The following is a 24,190-nucleotide window of genomic DNA, read 5'->3' on the forward strand; positions in this document are numbered from 1 at the left end:
AGATTCGTACTCACAATAATTGAGGATTATTTTCTCGATCAACAGTTTTCGTATATGACATATCACAATATTTGTGGGGGGGAAAACATCGTCATCGCAGTTTTTCCCAGAGTCCGACATGATGTTTTAAAATATCTTGTTAATGTTAATGACTCTGGAATCTGCGTTTTTGATCTTGGAAGTGGGGGTGCTGATTTTTTTCAAGCATTCAATTCCGACTCGGGGGGCGTTCCAATTGCAATTTGCGACTCGGGTTTTGTAATTCCGAGGTTATAATGGAACGATAAACCCGACTTCCGAGGTCTAATGGAACATACGGTCACTTTTATCTCGGAACTCGGGTTTATCGTTCCATTATGATCTCGGAACTCAGAATCACGACCTCTGAGTCGGAAGCTGCAACTGGAAGGTCGGACAAACATCCCCCCCCCCCGACTACCTCAGTGTCAACAAACCTAGCCCTGCTAGCACAGGTGGTTCATGGGACATGTAGTGAAGAACCTAAAGTGAGTTTCCATTGGCGACGCTCGGGTGTTAAAATGCTTCATGTGGCTCTTTGACGAACAGTCGGACGTCTGCGTCACTTCTTCATCTCCTCATGTTTCCATCACGACGGACGCTTCACGGTCTTTTTCCTTCGGAAACTGTGCGAACTCTTTGGACACAAACTCTGACGGAGAGATAGAACCGGACGATGTTTTTACTTCCTGTTGATTGTTCGACGCTCTGTGTGACTGGATGATTGACAGGTCTGCAGTTTGTCTGTATGAGCGGCAGCGTCAGGTACCATTCCATTTTAACACTGTATATTTATAATAAAAGTAATCTGGTAATAAGGCCCGAGTGATATTCATCTTTCTGTCTTTAAGCAAAAACTGTTATGAAACAGAAATATTGACTCTTTTACGTAATGGATTTAAAATGTTGTAATTTTCATATTTTATGTACTCGAGACATTTGAGCAAAAATATTTTGGCATATTTCTTTTGATTTAGGAAAAAAATAACGAGTAGACGAATTAAAGCCAGAAAAGTTGTAATTTTTTATTCAAGTCATTGAATTAGAAAGAAAATTAAATTAATTTAAAAGTTGTGAGAGTTAGGATTTTAATTATTTGGAGCTGTAGAAACTATTTTCCTGGGATATGAATCATGACGTTTGGTTCACAGATCAATGAGCTGAATCACGTGCAGTTCTTCAAACCAGCCACTAGAGGGAAGCAGAGCTCTGATCAGATCTAATGTTGCTGCTCAGACCAGAATTCTCTTCTTTTATTTTAATTCTGAAAACTTCCACATTTCAGCTTTATGTTTTTTGTCAGTTATTTTTTTGTTTTATTTGATTTTTTAAAATTTAAATTTGTGTCAAGTTTTTTTCGTCATTTGCATTTTCACCAGTATTTCTGTCCGAGTCTCAGTTTCTTAAAACATTTTAGTTTTAGGACTTTGTGCTGTTTGAAGATTGATATGAACTGAACTTTGAGTTTTACAGATAAAGAAAACAAAGATACATCTACGTCAGGTATGTTTTCTCTCACACACACACACACACACACACACACACACACACACACACACACACACACACACACACACAGAGACACACAGTCTATTCTCAGAATGTTTCAATATAAATATTCACACCAAAGAGGAACTGAACACATTCCTCAGTCTGCTGCCAGAACATTGTTACCTTCACATTCTGTGTGTGTGTGTGTGTGTGTGTGTGTGTGTGTGTGTGTGTGTGTGTGTGTGTGTGTGTGTGTGTGTGTGTGTGTGTGTGTGTGTGTGTGTGTGTGTGTGTGTGTGTGTGTGTGTGTGTGTGCCTCTGATGAATTAATCTCCTCTGAAGGTTTTTTATTATATTGTATTTCTCTCCACGTTCAGAAAGATGAAATCTAACTCGTGTCTGATTCCACTGATCTGGAAACAGTTTTCATTTCTCTCCTCGACGAGGAGACGAAGACGAGTGAAGCTGATGAACCAGGTTCGTCTGTGAGGACGAAGGTTCAGACGTTCGTCAGGTTTCTGAAGGACAAAGAGAGTTTCTTCTTTCTCTTTTCTTTTGTTTGTTTTCCATCTGTCCACTTGTCTCCTCCTCTTCCTCCAGAGGCTGATCAATACATGGATCAATACCCTGAAGCCTCAGCAGGAAGACAACAAAGGATGAGCAGCAACAGCTGTGGATCTAACAACCTTTTATCTGTCTGTCAGCCTGTCTGTCTGCCTGTGTGTCTGTCTGTCTGTCTGCCTGTGTGTCTGTCTGTCTGTCTGTCTCTCTGTCTGTCTGTCTGTCTGCCTGCCTGCCTGTCTGTCTGCCTGCCTGTCTGTCTGTCTGGCTGTCTGTCTGTCCACTTGTCTGTCTCTCTGTCTGTCTGTCTGTCTGTCTGTCTCTCTCTCGTTCTGTCTGTCTGTCTGCCTGTCTCTCTGCCTGTCTCTCTCTCCGTCTGTCTCTCTTTCTCTGTCTGTCTTTTAAAGGGGGCGGGGCCAGGAATGTTATGACTGTGACAGAAGGTTTTTGTGCAGATGATGATGATGATGAACATCCTGTTGTGTGACATCATCAGTGCAGTGACGAGTCATGAGACAGAAATCATAGAGAAGTTTAAACTAATAAACAACTCTGACTCCACTGTCCAGGAATTTCTCTCCGATCTTTTATCTGAATCTGTTTGTGAAGTTCTTTTCTTCTCGTTTCCAGGAACAGTTGACATTCAGGAACCCCCCCACGGCTGGTTGCCGTGGTGACGCGTCTGACCCCCTCAGTGCGGTTGTTTTCTCTCTCGTCTGGCAGCGAGCCCACATACCTCCGCTCTGAGGCCGAGGACGAGGTGAACCTGCTGCAACTCATTCACTTCTTCACTTATTGATTTATACATTTACATGTGAAACAACCGGAGCCCCTCAGATGCTCCTCCTCTTCCTCCTCCTCTTCCTCCACCTCGTCCTCCACCTCCTCCTCCTCCTCTTCCTCCAACTCCTCCTCCACCTCTTCCTCCTCCTCCTCCTCCTCCACCTCCTCCTCCAACTCCTCCTCCACCTCCTCCTCTTCCTCCTCCTCCTCTTCCTCCTCCTCCTCCTCCAACTCCTCCTCCTCCTCCTCCTCCTCCACCTCCTCCTCCAACTCCTCCTCCACCTCCTCCACCTCCTCCTCCTCCTCTTCCTCCTCCTCCTCTTCCTCCTCCTCCTCCTCCAACTCCTCCTCCTCCTCCTCTTCCTCCTCCTCCTCCTCCTCCAACTCCTCCTCCACCTCCTCCTCTTCCTCCTCCTCCTCTTCCTCCTCCTCCTCCTCCAACTCCTCCTCCTCCTCCTCTTCCAACTGCTCCTCCTCCTCCAACTGCTCCTCCTCCTCCAACTCCTCCTCCTCTTCCTCCTCCTCCTCCTCCTCCAACTCCCCCTCCTCCTCTTCCTCCACCTCGTCCTCCACCTCCTCCTCCTCCACCTCCTCCTCCTCCTCCAACTCCTCCTCCTCTTCCTCCTCCTCCTCTTCCTCCAACTCCTCCTCCTCCTCTTCTTCCTCCTCCTCCTCCTCTTCCTCCACCTCCAACTCCTCCTCCTCCTCCTCATCTTCCTCCTCCTCCAACTGCTCCTCCTCTTCCTCCTCCTCCTCCTCCTCCTCTTCCTCCTCCTCCTCCTCCAACTGCTCCTCCTCTTCCTCCTCTTCCTCCTCTTCCTCCTCCTCCTCCAACTCCTCCTCCTCTTCCTCCAACTCCTCCTCCTCCTCCTCCTCCAACTCCTCCTCCTCCTCCTCCTCTTCTTCCTCCTCCTCCTCCTCTTCCTCCACCTCGAACTCCTCATCTTCCTCCTCCAACTCCTCCTTCTCCTCCAACTCCTCCTCAAACTCCTCCTCCTCCTCCTCATCTTCCTCCTCTTCCTCCACCTCCTCCTCCTCAAACTCCTCCTCCTCCTCCTCATCTTCCTCCTCTTCCTCCACCTCCTCCTCCTCCAACTCCTCCTTCTCCTCCAACTCCTCCTCTTCCCCCTCCAGCTCCTCTTCCTCCACCTCCAACTCCTCCTCCTCCTCCTCATCTTCCTCCTCCTCCTCATCTTCCTCCGCCTCTTCCTCCACCTCCTCCTCCTCTAACTCCTCCTTCTCCTCCAACTCCTCCTCTTCCTCCTCCAACTCCTCCTCCTCCTCCAACTCCTCCTTCTCCTCCTTCTCCTCCAACTCCTCCTCTTCCTCCTCCAACTCCTCCTCATCCTCCTCCAAATCCTCCTCCTCTTCCTCCAAATCCTCCTCTTCCTCCTCCTCCTCCTCCTCATCTTCCTCCTCACTCTCCACCTCCTCTTCCTCCACCTCCTCCTCCTCCTCATCTTCCTCCTCCTCCAACTCCTCCTCCTCTTCCTCCTCCTCCTCCAACTCCTCCTCTTCCTCCTCCTCCTCATCTTCCTCCTCCTCCTCCTCTTCAACTACTCCTCCTCTTCCTCCACCTCCTCCATCTCTTACTCCTCCTCCTCTTCTTCCTCCTCCTCCTCCTCCTCCAACTACTCCTCCTCTTCCTCCACCTCCTCCATCTCTTCCTCCTCCTCCTCCAACTCCTTCTCTTCCTCCTCGTCCTCATCTTCCTCCTCCTCTTCTTCCTCCTCCTCCTCCTCCAACTACTCCTCCTCTTCCTCCACCTCCTCCATCTCTTCCTCCTCCTCCTCCTCTTCTTCCTCCTCGTCCTCTTCTTCCTCCTCCTCCTCCTCTTCTTCCTCCTCCTCCTCTTCTTCCTCCTCCTCCTCCTCCTCTTCCTCCTCCTCTTCTTCTTCCTCCTCCTCCTCCTCCTCCTCCTCCTCTTCTTCCTCCTCTTCCTCCTCATCCTCCTCTTCTTCTTCTTCCTCCTCCTCCTCCCCCTCCTCCCCCTCCTCAGGTCCTGATGGGAATATCTTGCTCCGGCTTTACAAGATAAACAACTCGTCTACAACGTCGATCAGAACCTTTTCACACTGACAGAACGTTGACTTTAGATATTTTATAAAAACAGACGTAGACTCCAGGTCCGGAATGTGAAGCCAACGCTGAAGTGAGTGAAGCCTGTATTCTGTTTACTGACCAGCAGAGGGCGACTCTGTCTATGAGAACGCGCCTCTCAGCCACCAGGGGGCAATCCTGATGATTTGGCTTCCGAGGAGCCGTCACGTCGTTTGTGCTCTGAGGAAAACCACAAACATCTGAAAACATAAATCATCTTGAAACAATGAAACTTCATGAAGAGATAACAACGTTGATTTTGTTGTAGGACCGGTTGAAGACCCGGCCCCCCGGCCCCCCCTGGGGGTCAGAGGAGGAGGTGCTGGTTCTATCTCAGCTCCTGCTGCTTGTTCCTCTCAGAAACTGTTTCTGTTTCCTTCCCAGCATGCTCAGCGTCTGGCTGCAGTTAAAATCAGTGGGAATACTGAAACAAGATTCTGACTGAGACACGTTCAGGAGCGTCGGGAATCTCAGCGCTTCAGTCTGTGAAACCACAACAAGACGCTGCTGCAGATTTTTTTTTACATCTGGAGCAAATTAATTTAATATGAATGTCTGAACAGCGACGGCAGCAGAGTTCCCCCCCCCCCCCCCCCCCCCCCCCCCGACCACACTGACTCCATCTTGTCTCCGGGTCTGACTCAGCAGAGACACAGTCACGTGTCTTCGTCTCAGACAGAATATCTGAACGACTCCGTCACCAGTTGGAGACGATCCTCGTCTACAGAGATAATTATACGCCTCAGGATTTCGTGTTGGTTAATTTTTCAACCAAAAGTTTCCGACTTGGTGAATCGTGTGGGATCGTCGGAACGTCGTCCCGGAGACTTTTCCGTCCGACAGAGGAGCAGAATTTAACCAAACTTTCAGAAAAACTGGCAAAAGAAAATCAAAGAAAACAAACAAACTGAGATGATGAAAAAAAAATCTGTTTGCTTTAAATCTGAGCTTCAGTCAAAAGTCACAAGATGAAAACTTCAGTTTGTTTCTGTCAAAGATGAAGTCGTTTTTAGTAGAAGTGATGAAAAGTGACTTGACAACAGAAGTTGAGACGTGATGACGTCACAGATGAACTCTTCACATCTGTCAAACCTCCTCGAGTCGGACGTCACGTTTTATAAGTCATCTACAAAGCCAGATTCAAGTTGTGCTTTTTTGAAATAAGTCTTTTTATTTTACTTTTATTTTGATGTGTCTCGTCGCTCGGCGACTACGGCAGACGAACGTGATTCGATGTTGAAACAGATATATTCTTCATTCTGACAACGCACCCTGCCCTTGATCCGACTGAAGTCAAATGCAGCATTAATATTAAAGAATTATATCACATGGAATGTTAAGTCGATTGTCGGCCATCTTTAGAATTTAAGGAGAAACATAACAACACACGCGTGCGAGCGTCGAACCAACGAACCACCTCATCGTCATCGTGTCGTCGGCCTCAGACGAACCTGGTGACGAGTGACAGATCCAAGAAACATGAATATTAGTTATAAGTTACAGCTGCTTTTCTTTTTATCTGATAACGTTTTTTGTTAATATTCATGAGTTTAGGGACTTTTTCTGTCAAGTTGTCAGATTCATTTATAATAAAAACATGTATTATCTACAAATAAAGTAAAGTATAAAGTATAATTTGCAGCCTTGTTGAAAACTGAATGTTTTCCTGTTTCCAGGAATCTTCCTCGGAACTGATCAGTGAATCACAAAAACATCATCATCATCTTTTATGACTCACATGTTTATTGGTGTTTGAGTTAAACGTGGCTCCGGCGCTAGGACCCGTCGGCGCGGTGAGCCCTGTGCCTGTCGGCGCTAGGACCGCGCGGAGCGGCTGATGGCGCCTTTGTCTCCTCCTCCTCTTCCTCCTCCTCCTCTTCCTCCTCCTCCTTCTCCTCCTCTCCATCAGCAGCTCTGGATGTCTGCAGCAGAGACACGAACATGGCTGTGAATCTGGGGAAGAACCGTCTGGCCCTGCTCACCGCCTACCAGGCCGTGATCGACGACACCGCGGACACCGACTGGTGAGTCCCCCGGTCCCCGGTCCCTGCCCCCCCGGTCCCCCGGTCCCCTCTGCCCGGTCTGCCTCGCTCCTCTCTCGGCTTCTCTCTCGGGGTTTTGTTGTCCGGTCCGGGGTTTGTTCAGAGGAGGATGCGCAGGGCAGCGGCGCACCGCGCACCCCCCCCCCCCCCCCCCATCATGCTCTTCATCGTCATCTTCATCATCACCTCAGTTTAACTCCACACTCAACACGCGGGTCTCAGATTAATCGCATTAAAGACGCAGCGAGCTGCGGGAGAGCGGCCGCAGGTCCGAGGCTCAGCGGGGACAAGTGGACCGGACCGGGCCGCAGGGGCCCGCAGGGGCCGCAGGGGCCGCAGCACCGAGCACCGGTGACGAAGAGCTTTGTTCACTCTCCACCAGCTGGAAGCAATTTCAGGCTCCTCATGCAAAGCGATGCGGCGAGAGTGTGTGTGTGTGTGTGTGTGTGTGTGTGTGTGTGTGTGTGTGTGTGTGTGTGTGTGTGTGTGTGTGTGTGTGTGTGGAGGTGAACGGGCCCTGGTCCAGAGATACTGATGAGCCCCCGCATCCCCCAACGAGGGCGGAGAGGAGAGGGGCGAGGCCGGGGGAGGGAGGGGGTGGGGGGGGGGTGTCATCATCATCATCATCATCATCATCATCATCATCAGCCTCTGTGGCCTCTCCTCTTGGTGTGAGAGGTGATAATGAAATGTCTGAGATACTGAAGTCAGTGAGACAGTGAGTCAATGAAGTTTTAAATATAAAAAAATATATAAATAGTTTCCTGAGCTTCCACATGTGGAATCACAGCTTTTCTGTTTTGTTTCAGCCGAGAACAAAAATAAAAAAACTCCACTTCCTGGTGAACTCAACAACTCGTAGTTTAATAAATCGCAGCAGAGGAGCAGGACGCCGGGCCGGAGAAGTGCATGATGGGAGTTACAGCAACAATAAGGGAAAGTAGTTCCTCCGTTCTGCTGTTTGAGTCACGAGCTCGTGTTTGACTTCAGAGTTAAACTGTAAACCTGTCGTCCTTGATGCTGATTGGCCGGCGGCCACTTCTCCTGCAGGACAAACACACTGAACTTCATCACTGAACAAAACAAGAAGAAGATTGAATCTGCGCTCGCTCTGACTCCAGGATCACGAGCTTCAGTCTCGGATCAGATTTCAGATCCTGTGTTGAAACGTGAACCGGTTCCATCTGCTGCACCTCGACTCTCCAGCTTCTGCTTTCACTTTGTAGCCGCAAGATTCTGGTTCCACATTTTTCAATCTGCAGTGAAGAGTGAAGATCAGAGCTGCAACTCAGGATTATTCTCATGATCCATTAATCCAGTTGTTTGGTTCATAACATGGTGGAAAGTGTCGATCGTGTTTCTCAAACCTCGACACGATGTTTTCTTTGGTCCAAACACCAAAGATCCTCAGTTCACTGTCACAGAGGAGCAGAGAAACCAGAACATATTCATATTTAAGATGTTGAAATCAGAGAATTATAACTTTTTTTCTCCATAAAACTTCTTGAACCGATTAATTGATTATCAAATTAGTTGGCGATTAATTTAATAGTCGATTACTAATCGATGAACCGTCGCAGCTCTAGTGAAGATATTTGATCATCAGCACAAATCGTCAGAACAAACTCCGCCACCAGGGGGCCTCGGACTTTTTGTCAGCTTTATTTTTTCGTCGCGAATAAACTATTTAAAGGGGCAGTAGGCGATTTTGGAGGAAGACGCTGGCACGTCTGACGAGCGCGTCTGACGCTACGACTTTTGGTTTTGGCCTCATGTTAGAACGTCAGCGTCTGAAAATTCAACGTGAACGCGACGTATTCTGGAGCGTTTAGTTCAACAACCGTATTCAACGTGACGTAACCCGACGGAGGTCGGTCCACCTCATGGAACTATATCTAACTCATATATGAACATAGTTATGGACAAGATATTAAGTTTCTGTGAATAAGTTCTTCTGAGTATGACACACTGTCCGAGACAGGTTGATGAAGGTCCAGGTCGAATGTCCGTCACAGGTCCTGAACATGTTTGTGTCACTGAACTCCCTGGAGAGGTTGACGATCTCTCGTTGGTTTTTCTTCTCTCTAATTCTGAAGGTTTCTCCAAAATACTTGTTCGTCCCGTTCACGTGAGCGAGATCTGTCCAGGTCCAACCTGAAGGTTGATGTTTCTTGTAGCGGCGTCCGGATGGTTTGGTGATTCTGGCGGAGGCCTCGGGGCCTCGGGTCTGCCCCCGTTTTTCACACTTGATGGGGTTCGAACAAAGGAAGACACTTTTAAAACACCGCTGACCCCAAACAACATGGGGACCCCCCCCCCCGGTCCTAATCCGTCCACTGTATCTCTGACAGAGACCCGGGACCAATGCTGACAAACGCTGCGTATTAATAGAAGAACGTTTAATCTATTTTAATCTACGTCAGTCGTGTTTGAGGCGTCGCAGGATCAAATCCTCCGCGATTCGTTCAGCGACGACTCACACGAGTCCGGGTTTTCATTGCTGATTGTTGGATTCAGGAGTTTGAAAATCCATGAACTTCATTTTGGAGCGGCTCTGGATAAACAGGCGTATTCACGATATTCTTTTCCTCTGCGACATGTGGCGTTAGCAGAGTTCTGATTTCTCATATCGACCGTTTCTAGAGTTTTCAGCTGACGACGACGACTCTGTGAGTTTTGATGGAAACAGGGAAACGATGGACAATGAGGCTGGTGGTTGTTGTCGTTGGAGGAATTGTTTGTGGCTCTTTGTGGTTTGAAAACCTGAAGTTAAAAACACATTTCCAGTGACGGACGTCGGACTTTCCCTCTGGTGAAACTATCATCCTCACATTTACTGTCTGAAATGAGACTAAAAGACAGTTTCTCTTCTCTTCGTCTGCAGCTGAGAGGGTCAATGTGACGTGAACCTGAAGGTCGTGAAGGTCAAACTGACCTGTCGGTTTCACGACATCACTCCACTCGTGTGGACGAGTTGTTTTTGGTGTCGTAGTCATTGTGGAGTTTGTGAATCAAATTATTCTCAACTTCCTGTAGTTGGTCCGAAGTAGGAACAGAACCTGGACCTCCTCTTCTGGTCCATTGGTCCGAGGAAACTTCACACCTGCAGTTGTGGTTCGTACCAAACGAGGAAGGTGTGAAAGTGTCTGAGTCACATCTGCTCTGACGACACGACAGGTAGAAATGATGGACGGTCTCTGATGTTGAATCGAGATCAAGGCGATCGACTCGTCTTTATTTCATCTGCTCCCCGAAGCAAAAAGAAAGAAGAAAAGAAAAGAACCGTCGGCTCCTGAGCCGTGAAAAGGCCGGCGAGCGAATCAGGGTTCTCCAATATCAAACAATCCTTCAGGAATGCAGAGTGCTCTGTGGCTGCTGATTGGCCGGGGGGGGGGCTACAGTCATATGACCCCTGACCCCCTCCAGCTGTTGGAGGAAGCCATCACCTGACGAGTCTCCTCCACCGGGCCGACGGGAGGAGAAGGTGGAGGTCAACGAACTCTGAGTCACGTCACCTCGGGGTCCGGGGCGTTTGTTCTTCACTCATCGCTCACATTTCTCTACAGACGAGTCCGTTTTTATATCACAGTTTGTTTATTTGTCCTCCAGGAAGAATCTGTCTGACCTCAGGTCGGGACTCAAGGTCGGTGAACGTCTGCTGTAAAAAGACTCTGTCTCTCTGGATCACGTTGTTCTGCTCTGGTCGTCAACATGAGGATGATGTCATCGTGAACTTTGACCTTTCCAGTCGATGACGTTGTGACTGAACAAACAGCGTCTGAAGGTCGACAGATCAGTCTGACCTGATCAGAGACATGAACACGTGTGATAAGAACGATGTCCCATCTGCTGACATGGAGGGGGCGGGGCTTAGGGCCTATACTGCAGCCAGACACCAGGGGGCGATCCTGATGATTGGGCTTCACTTTCGAGGAGCTGTCATGTCGTCATGGGGTCAAGGTTCGTCACCTGTCAAGTTCATCACGACGTCTTTGTAACGTCAGTGAAGGTTCCTCCCTTCAGCGTCTGTCGGAGGAAACAGAAACACGACTGTACTGTCCGACCAATCAGATCACGCCCTCTTATAGGGCCGTGGCCCGACAACACGACGCTAAAGGATCTGAGGCCACGTCACAGAAACAGAGTCGGTGAAGTGAAGTGAAACCGTCAGAACGTCAGAACGGTTCATCAGCTGGAACCTCGGGAGCGTTTCACTTCACTTTTCATTCCTCCTGTGAATCACTCGCTCTCTGCGCCTCACGCCGTCGGAGGAGGAGGAGAACACTCACAGAGCTCGACTCCTTCACAGTCCACGACGAGACACCAGAGGATTCTTACCTGCAGGAAGTTCACCTCTCACATGACGAAGGCAGCGGGAGATCGTCCGAGTGAGATTGTAATGGAACTGTGTGTGTGTGTGTGTGTGTGTGTGTGTGTGTGTGTGTGTGTGTGTGTGTGTGTGTGTGTGTGTGTGTGTGTGTGTGTGTGTGTGTGTGTGTGTGTGTGTGTGTGTGTGTGTGTGTGTGTGTGTGTGTGTGTGTGTGTGTGTGTGTGTGTGTGTGTGTCAGACTCAAGGTCGTCGGTGAATGAAACTGTAAAAGACTGAACGCTGCAGGTGAGAGAGAGTGAGATCCATCGATTCCTCGGCTGTTGGTATTTTTTTTAATATTTTCTCACCGTAAGGAATAAACTCACCGATGACTGTAACAATGTCGCTCTGGTTCTGGAGGTTGAGACGGAGTTCAGTCTCCATCTTCCATGATGCTTATTTAAACAGTTCACCTTTGGACGACGTGAACTCTTCCTGCGGCTGCATGTGGGGGCGTCGACCTGCAGCCAGAAAACGACGGCGACCACGAAAAGGTCGACTAGTGACGATTATAAAAAATGATATGGAGCTCTTGGCTGCATCTGATGGTCTTCTTCCTCGGCAGATGGAGTTTGCTCTTGGATCATCCACAAACAGGATTGAATGGGTTTGAATAGTGAACGTGGATTTTGACATGTCAATGAGGAGAAGGGGGAGGGGCAGTTGGTGGCGGGGGGGGTTAGGAGTTAGGGGGTTGGGATTTAGCAGACGAGGATTTGGGGGAAGGACAGAAACTGACACTAATAGTTAATGAGGTCAGAGGAGGAGGTGAATGAAGATTCTGTTGATGTTTTTATAATCCGACCAAACACACGTTGTCATGGCGACGTAACCGGCACAAGATGGCGGCGGCGGCGGCCCCGCCCGTATACCTCCAGGACAGTGGGAGGAAGTGGAGACGCGTCGTACAACTTAATTTATTCACGCTCATCGTTCACAAGCCCCGCCCCCCGAGACCTATGACCTCATGGAGGCAGTCAGAGGACGTTAATACACTTCGTGCCCAACTCGTTCTTCTCTGAGTCATAACTCATAACCACACACACGATACACACATTGTTACAATAAGTGAGACGAAGGTTTTCTTATCTCCAGTGTCCGTCGCATATAATCTTCATGAATCCACGAATTGATCCTTAAAAGTCCAGAACCGTGCTGAGAATGTTCAGTACGAGTTGTTTGTCCGGAGCAGAAACCGATGAACCGACTGACGAGTTCATTTTCCAGCTCGTTACAGATCGACTGGATCCGTCTCTGGTGGTTTCCTCCTCACTCGTCCTCCGTCGGCGAGGAGTTCAGGGACCGTCGGAGGGTTTAACGTCCAGATCTCCTGAAACCTTTCACCTCTGGCTGTGAAGATTAGAGCGGATTAGACCGAGCTCACAGACGGATCTTGCTGATGTCCAGTTCACTGGGACGTGGGGGGAGAGGAGGTCTGAACCAGACGCTGGACAATATTCACTGTCTGTACGTGAGGAATATTATCTGTCATCTGCAGATCTCACCTCACGAGACGTCTGCAGGTGTACAGGAGCGTCTGCTGACGTCAGAGGTGTCTCAGAACTCGGTGTCGGACATGTTGTTGTGCGGCGTCATGGACCGACCCGCTCGTCTCCCACAAATGATTCTCTGTGAGAAGCATTAACGGAGCGGGAGTCCACGTGGTCAGTTGACCTTGGTGCTAATCTGTCCTGGTGGCAGACTGCGGTAATGCAACAACAATTTATTCTCAGCTGAATATATTTCTTTTTCCTATAAAACACCATTTTCATAAAAGAGTCGTTTGTGAAACGGTCGATAGAAAAACTTCAAAACGATGATTTCATGTCCGTCAACGTTCCCAGAACTTGGATACGTATTTATCGTTTCGTAAAGAGCGGAAAAATCTTTTCACCTCGGACGGACCGCTTCTGTGGTCCAACACAAGTTACTGTATCTGGCTTCTATATTTCTTCATACTTTATTATATTTACCTGTTTCCGACTGTCGTATCGTATCTGTGCCTCGAGAATAAAATACTTTACTTTAATGGTTCATCCAGTCGCCGTCTCAGACATCAGATCGTGCAGCTGTGGAAACTTAAAGTGTGTGTGTGTGTGTGTGTGTGTGTGTGTGTGTGTGTGTGTGTGTGTGTGTGTGTGTGTGTGTGTGTGTGTGTGTGTGTGTGTGTGTGTGTGTGTGTGTGTGTGTGTGTGTGTGTGTGTGTGTGTGTGTGTGTGTGTGTGTGTGTGTGTGTGTGTGTGTGAGCCGCTCCGACCTCCAGAGTCTGGATCTCTCCCAGCTGCTGCTGAGTGTCCACGGCGGATTGTTGAAAAGTCTCCAATCAGCATGTGGAAGTGGAGGAACTGTCCCAGCAGCTGTGGGTCCTTCATCCCTCCTCCTCCTCCTCCTCCTCCTCCTCCTCTATCATCAGGCGGTTCTCTGTCATCCTGGGGGGTGAACAGCTGGAACGAGCCTCTCGAGTGTTTGTGCTGTAGATCGATGGTTTGTCTCCTGAACGTCAGTTATAATTATTATTATAGTATATATATATATATGTATATGTATATATATATATATATATAAGAAAACATTTCCACAGACATTCATCTGCCATTTTGTTAGATTTCTTCCATTATGAATATTGTCTCTGGACTCTGGAGTGTTTTTAAAGTGTGTGATTTGCCGTACGTGTTTTAACGCAGTGGGAGGCGGATTTATGGATTTATCTCTTACCACATTTATCAGATACTTAACACGCGCGACGCAGCAGTTTGACAGTTTTTGGGTCGATATCGTTACAAATCTAAATCTAGTTCTGAATCTGAGTCCTGCACGTTGTCATGGTGACGGTCTCTGGACCGTCTGACCTGACGGGAAGAATTCACGGTGAATGTCGATGAACAACGAGGAGCGTGCTCGCGGTCGTGTCTCTGACCTGGACTCGTCGTTCTGGCTCCGGCCGACCGCTGGTTGGTCTCTGGGGGTCGTGATCCGTGACCTGACAAAGATCCTCGCAGAGGACGATGGCCCCACTGGTGACGGGTCCAGAAATCTTTTTTAAACCTGTAAATCAGCGACTCGTCCCTGGAGACCCACCTGTGGAAATAATCCAACATATCATCCAATCACAGAGCAGCGGGGTTCAGACCTGCGGAACGTGATGATGTCGCCCGTCTACAGGAAGAGGAGGAAACATCCGACACATCAGACACGTGACGTGTCGTTCACACTTCCACTGTGAACGTTTCTTCACGCCCTCGTTTTATTTTAGAAAGTCGACACTTTGAAAAGTCTCTGAACCCAGAGAGTCTAAAAATATTCCTCTTCCGTCGTCTTCTTCTTCTTCTTCTTCTTCTCCTTCTTCTTCTTCTTCTTCACACTCTTCTCTCGTGTCTGTCGTCAACCTCTCTCCCTCTGATTGTTTAGTCCGACAGAATCGCGACGAGGGAATTTCCTCGGTTTCAGTAGAAACATTCATTTGGTGTCGATGATGAACTGATCATAATTTTGGAGGTCAGAGGTCGACGTCCCTGTGACATCATCATGTGTACAGAACGACCTGATTGGTTCCTGTCACGTTTACCAGTTTGAATTATTTCAAATCTTGTTTCTGAGGAAACAGGTCTTGTTTTCATTGTTTGACGGACGATGATCGACACTACAATTACCCATGATCCTCGGCGGCTGTTGCCATGGAGAAGAAGCAGCCCCTCATCAGAAAAGTGTCACATTAGAACTGAGACGGAATCGAATATTAAGCATATTTCTGCTCCGTGATCGGAGGCTTCTTGCCCAAAAGCATCTCGGGAGTCGAACTTTTCCTTCTGGTTCTCACTGTACAAGTGTGTCGACTGTTTGTTCCATTTTTTAAATCTGGTGGGAGGAAGTGAAACCGTGACGTGAACGTCGGTCGTGTGATGTTTCTGTTGTGACTCCTGCAGGAGGTGATAATGAAAAGCAGCCTGTTCTCTCTCCTCCTCCCTCCCTCCGTCGATCCCTCGCTCCCCTCCTCCGTCTGTCACCTCGTCGTCAGCGGCGCTCCGGGATCACACAGCTTCTTCCTGTGATGAACCTGGAAGGTCTTGTTCCTCTTCCTCCTCCTCCTCCTCCCTTTCTTCTTTCTCCTCTTCCTCCTCCTCTTTCTTCTCCTCCTCTCCTCCTCTTCCTCTTCCTCCTCCCTTTCCTCTTTCTCCTATTCCTCTTCCTCCTCCTCTTCCTCTTCCTCTTCCTCTTCCTCCTCCTCTCCTCCTCTTCCTCTTCCTCCTCCCTTTCCTCTTTCTCCTAATCCTCCTCCTCCTCCTCCTCCTCTCATTCTCTTCCTCCTCCTCCTCTTCCTCCTCCTGTCATCCTCGTCCTCTCCTCTTCCTCCTCCTCCTTCCTTTCCTCTGTCTCCTCTTCCTCTTCCTCCTCCTCTCATCCTCTTTCTCCTCCTCCTCTCCTCCTCTTCCTCATCCTCCTCTCCTCTTTCTCCTCCTCCTCTCATTCCCTTCCTCCTCTTCCTCTTCCTCCTCCTGTCATCCTCCTCCTCTCCTCCTCTTCCTCCTCCTCCACTCATTTTCTTCCTCCTCCTCTCCTCTTTCTCCTCCTCCTCTCCTCTTCTTCCTCCTCCTCCTCCTCCTCCTCCTCTCATTCCCTTCCTCCTCCTCCTCTTCCTCCTCCTCCTCCCTTTCCTCTGTCTCATCTTTCTCCTCCTCCTCCTCTCCTCTTCCTCCTCCTCCTCTCCTCTTTCTCCTCCTCCTCTCATTCCCTTCCTCCTCCTCTCCTCTTCCTCCTCCTTTCCTCCTCTTCCTCCTCCTCTCCTCTTTCTCCTCCTCCTCTCCTCTTCTTCCTCCTCCTCCTCTCCTCTTTCTCCTCCTCCTCCTCTTCCTCCTCCTGTCATCCTCTTCCTCTTCCTCCTCCTCCTCTCCCATCATCATACATCTGTTTCCTCCTCAGTGATTAGAATCAGTTTTTCTCCATCTCTGACCTGAAGTGTCTGTAGACGATCTCCAGGTGGAATATTAAATTCTGCCATAATCCACAGAATTAAACCCAGGTTGAGTGTGGGCGGGGCTCAGCTACAGTACGGGGGGCGGGGCTCAGTTACAGTACGTGGGGGTGGGGCTCAGCTACAGTACGAGGGGGCGGGGCTCAGTTACAGTACGTGGGGGCGGGGCTCAGCTACAGTACGTGGGGGCGGGGCTCAGTTACAGTACATGGGGGCGGGGCTCAGCTACAGTATGTGGGGGCGGGGCTCAGTTACAGTACATGGGGGCGGGGCTCAGCTACAGTACGAGGGGGCGGGGCTCAGTTACAGTACATGGGGGCGGGGCTCAGCTACAGTACGAGGGGGCGGGGCTCAGTTACAGTACATGGGGGCGGGGCTCAGCTACAGTACGAGGGGGCGGGGCTCAGTTACAGTACATGGGGGCGGGGCTCAGCTACAGTACGTGGGGGCGGGGCTCAGCTACACTAGGTGGGGGCGGGGCTCAGCTACAGTACGTGGGGGTGGGGCTCAGCTACAGTACGAGGGGGCGGGGCTCAGTTACAGTACGTGGGGGCGGGGCTCAGCTACAGTACGTGGGGGTGGGGCTCAGCTACAGTACGTGGGGGCGGGGCTCAGTTACAGTACGTGGGGGCGGGGCTCAGTTACAGTACGTGGGGGCGGGGCTCAGCTACAGTACGTGGGGGCGGGGCTCAGTTACAGTAGGTGGGGGCGGGGCTCAGTTACAGTAGGTGGGGGCGGGGCTCAGCTACAGTAGGTGGGGGCGGGGCTCAGCTACAGTACGTGTTACAGTGAGAGAAGACGGAGGCAGAGATTTGAAAGCCGAGCATGCAGACGTTTAGTTCCGCTGTGGCTCTTTCTGCCCTCGTTCTTCCTCCGGGCCTCAGACGTCTCCCTTGACTCATACATATTCATCCCCCCCTCCTCCACATGATACTATTAAAATGTCTGTCGGTGATGAATATTCCTCGAGTCTGGATCAGACGGAGACTCAGTTATCGACCGTTGGACTTTAGAGAATCAAAGAAAGGAGAATGTGTCGGTTCATGAAATCAGCTGTTTCATTGTAACGTACAGAAGCTTCAAGGAAATGATCTTGTGATTCAGCATCACGTGACAGATCCTCTGTTTCTCTGACATTTCACCTGTTCCACTGATTCATTCAGGGTGAAGCAGCTTTTCCGGTTCATTCTCCTTCACTGTCAAATATGAATGTCAGTGTCATAAACTCTCTCTCTCTCCGTCTGTCTCTCTCCACTCAATCCCATAAGCCGCGGCAGGCGAGCGGCTGAGCGCAGCTCGACTTATGAACTTGGAGCGCTGTGCGTCCAGTCAGCAGTCCGATGGTGTCAAGAGAGGAACTACCGACCTGCAGACGCTCCTGTCCGTCACAGACACCGGTCTGTTTCACCTCGAACCTGATGCTGAGGTCAAATGAGAAGCAGCAGCTCAAATATATATTTCTTTCACTGATCTTTGATCATGGATCTTTGTGAGCGACGTCATCAGTGATGTGACGTCCACAGGCAGGAAGTAGGAAGCAGGAAGCAGGAAGTAGGAAGTAGGAAGCAGGAAGTAGGAAGTAGGAAGCAGAAAGTAGGAAGCAGGAAGCAGCAAGTAGGAAGCAGGAAGTAGGAAGCAGGAAGCAGCAAGTAGGAAGCAGGAAGTAGGAAGCAGCAAGTAGGAAGCAGCAAGTAGGAAGCAGGAAGTAGGAAGTAGGAAGCAGAAAGTAGGAAGCAGGAAGTAGGAAGCAGCAAGTAGGAAGCAGGAAGCTTTCCAAAGCCAATTATGAGGAGATCCACATGAAAAGTTGCTCTTTTGCCTCGAACTGTTTGAAAACGCACAATAATGGATGGAAATGTTCCGTATGCTCAGACGAGTGAAGCTGCTCACAGAAGAATGAGTCGCAGCTTGACGTGTTCTCGTGGCTCCAGGTTGTGAATCAGACGATGGAGAAGATGATGCTTTCAAAGCAGAAGACAGGATTCAGTTTTGCTGCAGAACTTTGGAAGAAAATGAAAAAATGCTCTTGAAATGAAAGACGGCAAAGATGAAGTGTAAACTCCCACAGATGGTTTCATCCTGAAGACTGGAGATACGACACGGGAATCAAATAAAAACAATTTCTTCTGCTCTGTTCGCAAACCTGACGTTTAGCCTAGAAAAAGAAGGAATCCAGGGAGAAGCTCAGATGAGTTCTTCTACGAGTCTTTTAGTCGATGAGACTGAATCAGAGCGTTTCTCTCTGTGAAGCTGACGTCAGCTGACGAGACGCCACTCGCACATAATCCTCCATTCAACGCTTAGCTGTAGAAAAACGTGAACAGTTTGAAGGCTCAAATGTGGATATTTGATTTCATGCCCAATGTATTTGATGGATGGTGAAACAAAGCCTGGATTCAGGAGGAAGAAAGAAATAAAATCTCTTTTCCACGCTCGTTATTTTGCGCCTGCGGGCTGATGGTTTTCTCTCGGCGCCGAGAGACGGAGAGACGGGATCAGTGTTTTCTGAGGCCTCAGGTGGACGAAGTAAACACACCGTGTGTGCGTGCGTGCGTGCGTGCGTGCGTGCGTGCGTGCGTGCGTGCGTGCGTGCGTGCGTGCGTGCGTGCGTGCGTGGTGTTTGTTGTTCCAGGCTCTGCAGGTTCAGTGGTTCAGTCTCAGCTCAGGCAGAAGGTCTCAAACCAACAGTGAGTGAAAATCACTTCAATATTACGAATCAACATTTTGATTTATTAGCCATAATGTGGTGACCATCCGAGCTACGACTTTTTTGAAAGGATGTTTTTTGCGTCTGTAGAAGCCACAAGTCCGTCAGATATCAACCTCGTTTTATACCAGTTTCATATTGTCGTTCTGTTAAACCTCGAAGCTCGGAAGTCTGTTTTTTTCCCAATTTTTTGGGGGGGTCCAAATAGAATGTTTTATGTTAACGATACATCTCGTGGTTTATTGTCCGGGTTTCAGGCTTTACACTCTTTGTATAAGGATTTAATGAAGCGTCAGTGGAGTAAATGAACGAATGGGAAATTCACTTCCTGAACCGGAGCCGTTCTAAAAGTGGGCGTGGTCATTGTCATGCTCTATTTTCATAGTATATATATATGTATATATATATATATGTATATATATATGTTGTTTTTAATGTATGTAGATGATGGGATGCTTTTTTACATCTGTTTGGAATAAACCAAGTTCATGTCGGGTTGAGCCAACGGATAAATACGACATGAGACATATTTTTCATTTCATGGAGCCTTTCAAGGGAATGGATTGTGCAGGTGTCCTGCCAGAGGCTCAGTGTCTCTGCCCCCCCCCCCCCCCCCCCCCCCCCCCCCTCCTCCATTAGTCTGTCAGGCCTCTGGTATTAAACGGGGATTTGGACGGCAGGCGAGTGTCTGCAGCGAACAGTAGGATTTGGCTGTACAGTCCATCAGTCCACGCCCCCCCGGTCCCGGGGGCGAAAGCTGCGGCTCTGAACCCCAGAGGACGAGAGGCTGAGAGGAGCTGTAGTCACGTCGCTCCTGACGCGTCTGCTTATTGTCTTGGATGTGACAAAGAAAAGAAGAGAAACATGGACTAGAATCTGTCATTTTGAAATGAAACTGGGTTTAAAAAACTCCTGGAGCCAGAAAATCTAAATCAGGTCAAAGCTGTGAGTTGATCTGGAAAACAGCCGTTACTGTATCACGACATTCATCATGAGAGTCATCATGTCTTCTCTTGAGAGGACGAAAGATTGTGTAACTCTTCCCGACAGCATCGTTCGTGTTCACGTGTCTGACTTGTTCCCTGGTGTTGGACATGTCTTTCCTCTATTGCTCCATGTTGAGAATGAATTTATATGATTTGTTGCGCTCTGATTCATTAAGAGACTGTTCACTAATGACACCACTGTTAGAAGCATTTCACAACCTAACATGTCAAATACGATCACGTGCTGCTGCCGTCGTGTGAACGTCCCTGACATGTAGAAATGAACTGTACTTGTTCTGAAACAAAGGACGGAACACTGATGCTAAATCCTCCTGTAACACTTAGAAAACTCTTGTTATTCTAAGCTGAGTGCTGTTAGTTTCCTTAAGTGATACATTATTAAAAAGGTCTGAAACATTCCTCGTTTGCTTATGTAACTGTGGTGAGTGGAAAGTGCAAGATGACGGGAAGAATCAGATCAACGGGGCCGTTGTTGAGGTTTCAGTTGGAGAGAAAAGCCTTTTTTCCACGCGAGTCAGTTTCTGTGTCGGTGGTCGACGACAGGACATTTAGAAACTGATCGTGGTGGATGATGAAAGAACCATCTGCCTTCAGTCCGGAACACAGATTGTGTTTCCCTGACGTGGACCTTGGTCGGGTGACTTCACTTCTGATGGTGTTGGTCTGCGCTCACAGTTTGTTCTGTTCGTTGGTGTAAACCTGGTTCTGACTTGGTGCTCTGTGAGTTTCCAGTTTGTCTGATAATAAGTCAGCAACATTCCTCCTGGTTGGTCCTGGTGGTAATGCTGCTGCTGCCAGACCGACACTTTGATTTCAGAGCCAACACCACCCAACATGATGCCACCGCGATCCGACTGATGGTTTCTGGAAGAAACAGAACGTCCTGCCAGGAAAACAACAGAACCAGAACAGGTGTTGGGCATTAGCTTCCTCTAGGATCTGGTCGTACATGAAGGTTGTGTAAAGTCACTGAACTCATCTTCAACCCACCAAAGTCATGTTCAAGTGATTCATCTGATGTTGAGTTCAACAAAGTCACGTCTCAAATCGTCAAAGTATTGTTTGATTGCCTTATCTTACGTTCAGGTCACCAGAGCTTGTCCGAGTCAACTTTTCTTCAGGTCACTGATGTTGAGTCAACAAAGTTTTGTCTGAATCGCGAAAAATACCCTAACCCTATAACTCAAACATTTTGGTTATCAATGTCCCGTACGTGTCCCCTGAGTCACCTACCTGTTCCCCCAGTCCCGTACAAGTTCTCCTGGTCACGTACGAGTTCCCCTGGTCACATACGAGTTCCCCTGGTCACATACGAGTTCCCCTGGTCACATACGAGTTCCTCAAGTCCCATAAGCGTTCCCAAAGACATGAACAAGTCCCCAAAGTCACGTACGAGTTCCCACTCACAATATTTACAACTAGCACACAACGGGGAGAAATTTTTCAAATAGAAAACTTCAAATTATTATATTGCCCTAATTATTTTCAACATATTTCATCTGAGATGTGCAATGTACAAATATGAGCAGACACGTTTTGATCCCAGTCAGACGGACGTTTGAAATCAGAAGCTGGTGACGATCATGATGTTTGTTATGAAGTGACGCAAACGTTCTTCGTCTCTCGCAAACAGAAAATAGTGAAAAACAGAATGTTGAGCCAAGAGACGAACATGAGTAATGGCAGCCGGGCCTGCAGTTTGCTGAGTTAAGCACTCAGCAAATGACTGTGTGTGTGTGTGTGTGTGTGTGTGTGTGTGTGTGTGTGTGTGTGTGTGTGTGTGTGTGTGTGTGTGTGTGTGTGTGTGTGTGTGTGTGTGTGTGTGTGTGTGTGTGTGTGTGTGTGTGTGTGTGTGTGTGTGTGTGTGTGTGTGTGAGAGAGAGGAGGGGGGAGGCAGATTATGTGAGCACAGCGGCATTGTGGGTAGTTCCCTCACAGGCTTTCTGCCTCTGCCTGGATACAAGCAGCGCAGCTCTTCCCTCGGCCTCCGTCCTCTCCACATGTCCCAATGAGCAAAAGGTCAAAAATGTAGCTATGTAATAATCTGAACTGTTGGTTCATATATTGAGTCTGACCATGTCGACCATGTTTGATGGTTTCGATCTAAACGTGAACATTCAACTTGTGTCTGACTCGCTAAAACCATGTCAGAGCAGTAATGTGCAAGTTCCCAAAGATACAATATGTTCCTCGTGGGAACTCACACATGATGTTCGGAACGCGTACAGGACTCATACGTGTCTTTTGGAACCTGTACGTGACTTCGATAACCTAAATGTTGCTGTCAGATACGTCTAGATTTTAACACCGTTAGTCACCTTCTTGTAACTATAGTTTTGGGCCAGGAGAAGAAGTCGTCGGGTGGCGTCCGACTTTCACCGCCTCGTGGCCCCTGGCGCTCGACAGGTGTTTTAGCGTTGGCTGCTTCACAGACACTTACAGCGACGCCAGAGAGAGAAAACATAATATTCTTCTTCTGTCTTTCTTTCATCCTCCTCTTCACGCCTCACACGTCTCTTCTCAGACCATCTGCTGCTCGAGCCGCTAAACGCTAACATCACAGACGAACACCGAAGGGAAGCTGAGAGGAAGTCGGCTAAGCTAACCGCTACGAGGCAGCCAGCCACGAGATACACACTGCGTGTTCCAAACTGTTCATAGCTCACTGTCGTCTCCACCTTTACCCAAGCAGACTATGAGGTTTCATGTAATTTTAATGTTTTTCAGACTGCAAATTAAAAACAAATCCATCCTTCAGTCAGGTAAACACTTTATTTTTTAATTATCGCCAAGGAGGTTACGTTTTCGACTCTGTCTGTGGTTGGTTGGATGGTTGGTCAGTTGGTCAGTTGGTCGGTCGGTTGGTTGGTTGGTTGGTCGGTTGGTTGGTTGGTCGGTTGGTTGGTTGGCTGGTTGGATGGTTGGTCAGTTGGTTGGTTGGATGGATGGTTGGTTGGATGGTCGGTTGGTTGGATGGATGGATGGTTGGTTGGATGGTTGGTCAGTTGGTCGGTTGGTTGGTTGGTTGGTTGGTCGGTTGGTTGGTTGGCTGGTTGGATGGTTGGTCAGTTGGTTGGTTGGTCGGTTGGTTGGTTGGATGGTTGGTTGATTGGTCGGTTGGTTGGATGGTTGGTTGGTTGGATGGTTGGTTGATTGGTCGGTTGGTTGGATGGTTGGTTGGATTGTTGGTTGGTTGGAGTTTTGACACAGTATCGTTGTATTTACTTCTAGAAACCCTTGAAGTTTCTGGAGGGTTTTGTAGGTTGTAGTGATCCTTAAATACGTCTGAGAAGTCCAGAGGGAGGTTTCCTGGTCTTTCAGGGGATATTAGGAATTGTCTAAGTGGTTAAACCTCGAGTGGAGGAGCTGATGCCGATGACGAATCAATGACTGTGACCTTCAGTGTCTTTGTTTCGTCCTTTGATTCTTCTTCGCTGTAATTATCCTCCTGCTGAGACTCAAACGACATAATCAACTATATAGTTATGACAAATGACCAAAACGTTTCACTGGACCAGACTGATGCAAACAAAGGACGAACCAGAGGAGATATCATCAGTAGCATCAGTCTTCTTTTTTATCAACCTTCTTCCACATTGTAGAATACGATTTCATTATCTACATTGTTTTGTTGAAGGACTGAAGGACCTTGGTGGAGGTTTGAGCTCGACTGACCGACGTTCGGGTTTGAAATCCTCAGTTTGGTTTCAGAGTGAAAGAAGGAACAGATACAGTATCAGGCAGACAGGAGACAAAAATAGGATCCAAGTATTGACTGTAAAATGTGACACCAGGAGCTGCTGAGCAACGTGAAGGTGACTGATGATGATGATGGTGAAGATGAGGAGGATGAGGATGATGATGATGGTGAAGATGATGAGGATGAGGATGATGATGGTGGTGAAGATGAGGATGGTGAGGATGATGATGATGGTGAGGATGAGGATGAGGATGGTGATGATGATGATGATGATGATGATAGTGAAGATGAGGATGGTGATGACTCGTCTGCAACAGACGGACTTTAAAAATCAGGTTCATAGACTTTGGTGCAAACAATGAACCAGTTTTCTCCAAGTTATTGACAAAGAAGCATTTATGAGGCTGGTCACTGATGATGTCACTGACGATGTCACTGATGAG

The 24,190-nt window shown here is 48.5% G+C and overlaps 2 protein-coding genes across 2 annotated transcripts in view; both read left to right on the plus strand.

Annotated features, from left to right (window-relative positions):
- Positions 1-2,995: 2,995 nt before the first annotated feature.
- On the plus strand, positions 2,996-3,919 carry LOC124849713 (uncharacterized protein DDB_G0271670-like; the record flags this gene model as incomplete). Its single annotated transcript, XM_047329109.1, has 1 exon — positions 2,996-3,919. A coding segment is annotated over one exon (924 nt), but the record flags the coding sequence as incomplete, so codon positions are not given.
- A 2,907-nt stretch (positions 3,920-6,826) lies between these two features.
- The window catches only part of dbn1 (drebrin 1), a 46,926-nt gene continuing 29,562 nt past the window's right edge, over positions 6,827-24,190 (plus strand). The window contains exon 1 of the mRNA XM_035625543.2: positions 6,827-6,977. Within this exon, the coding sequence (XP_035481436.2) occupies positions 6,895-6,977 (83 nt within the window). The 5' untranslated portion in view covers positions 6,827-6,894. The remainder of the gene's footprint in view (positions 6,978-24,190) is intronic.

Source organism: Scophthalmus maximus, chromosome 2 (assembly GCF_022379125.1).
Source record: "Scophthalmus maximus strain ysfricsl-2021 chromosome 2, ASM2237912v1, whole genome shotgun sequence".
NCBI lineage: Eukaryota > Metazoa > Chordata > Actinopteri > Pleuronectiformes > Scophthalmidae > Scophthalmus > Scophthalmus maximus.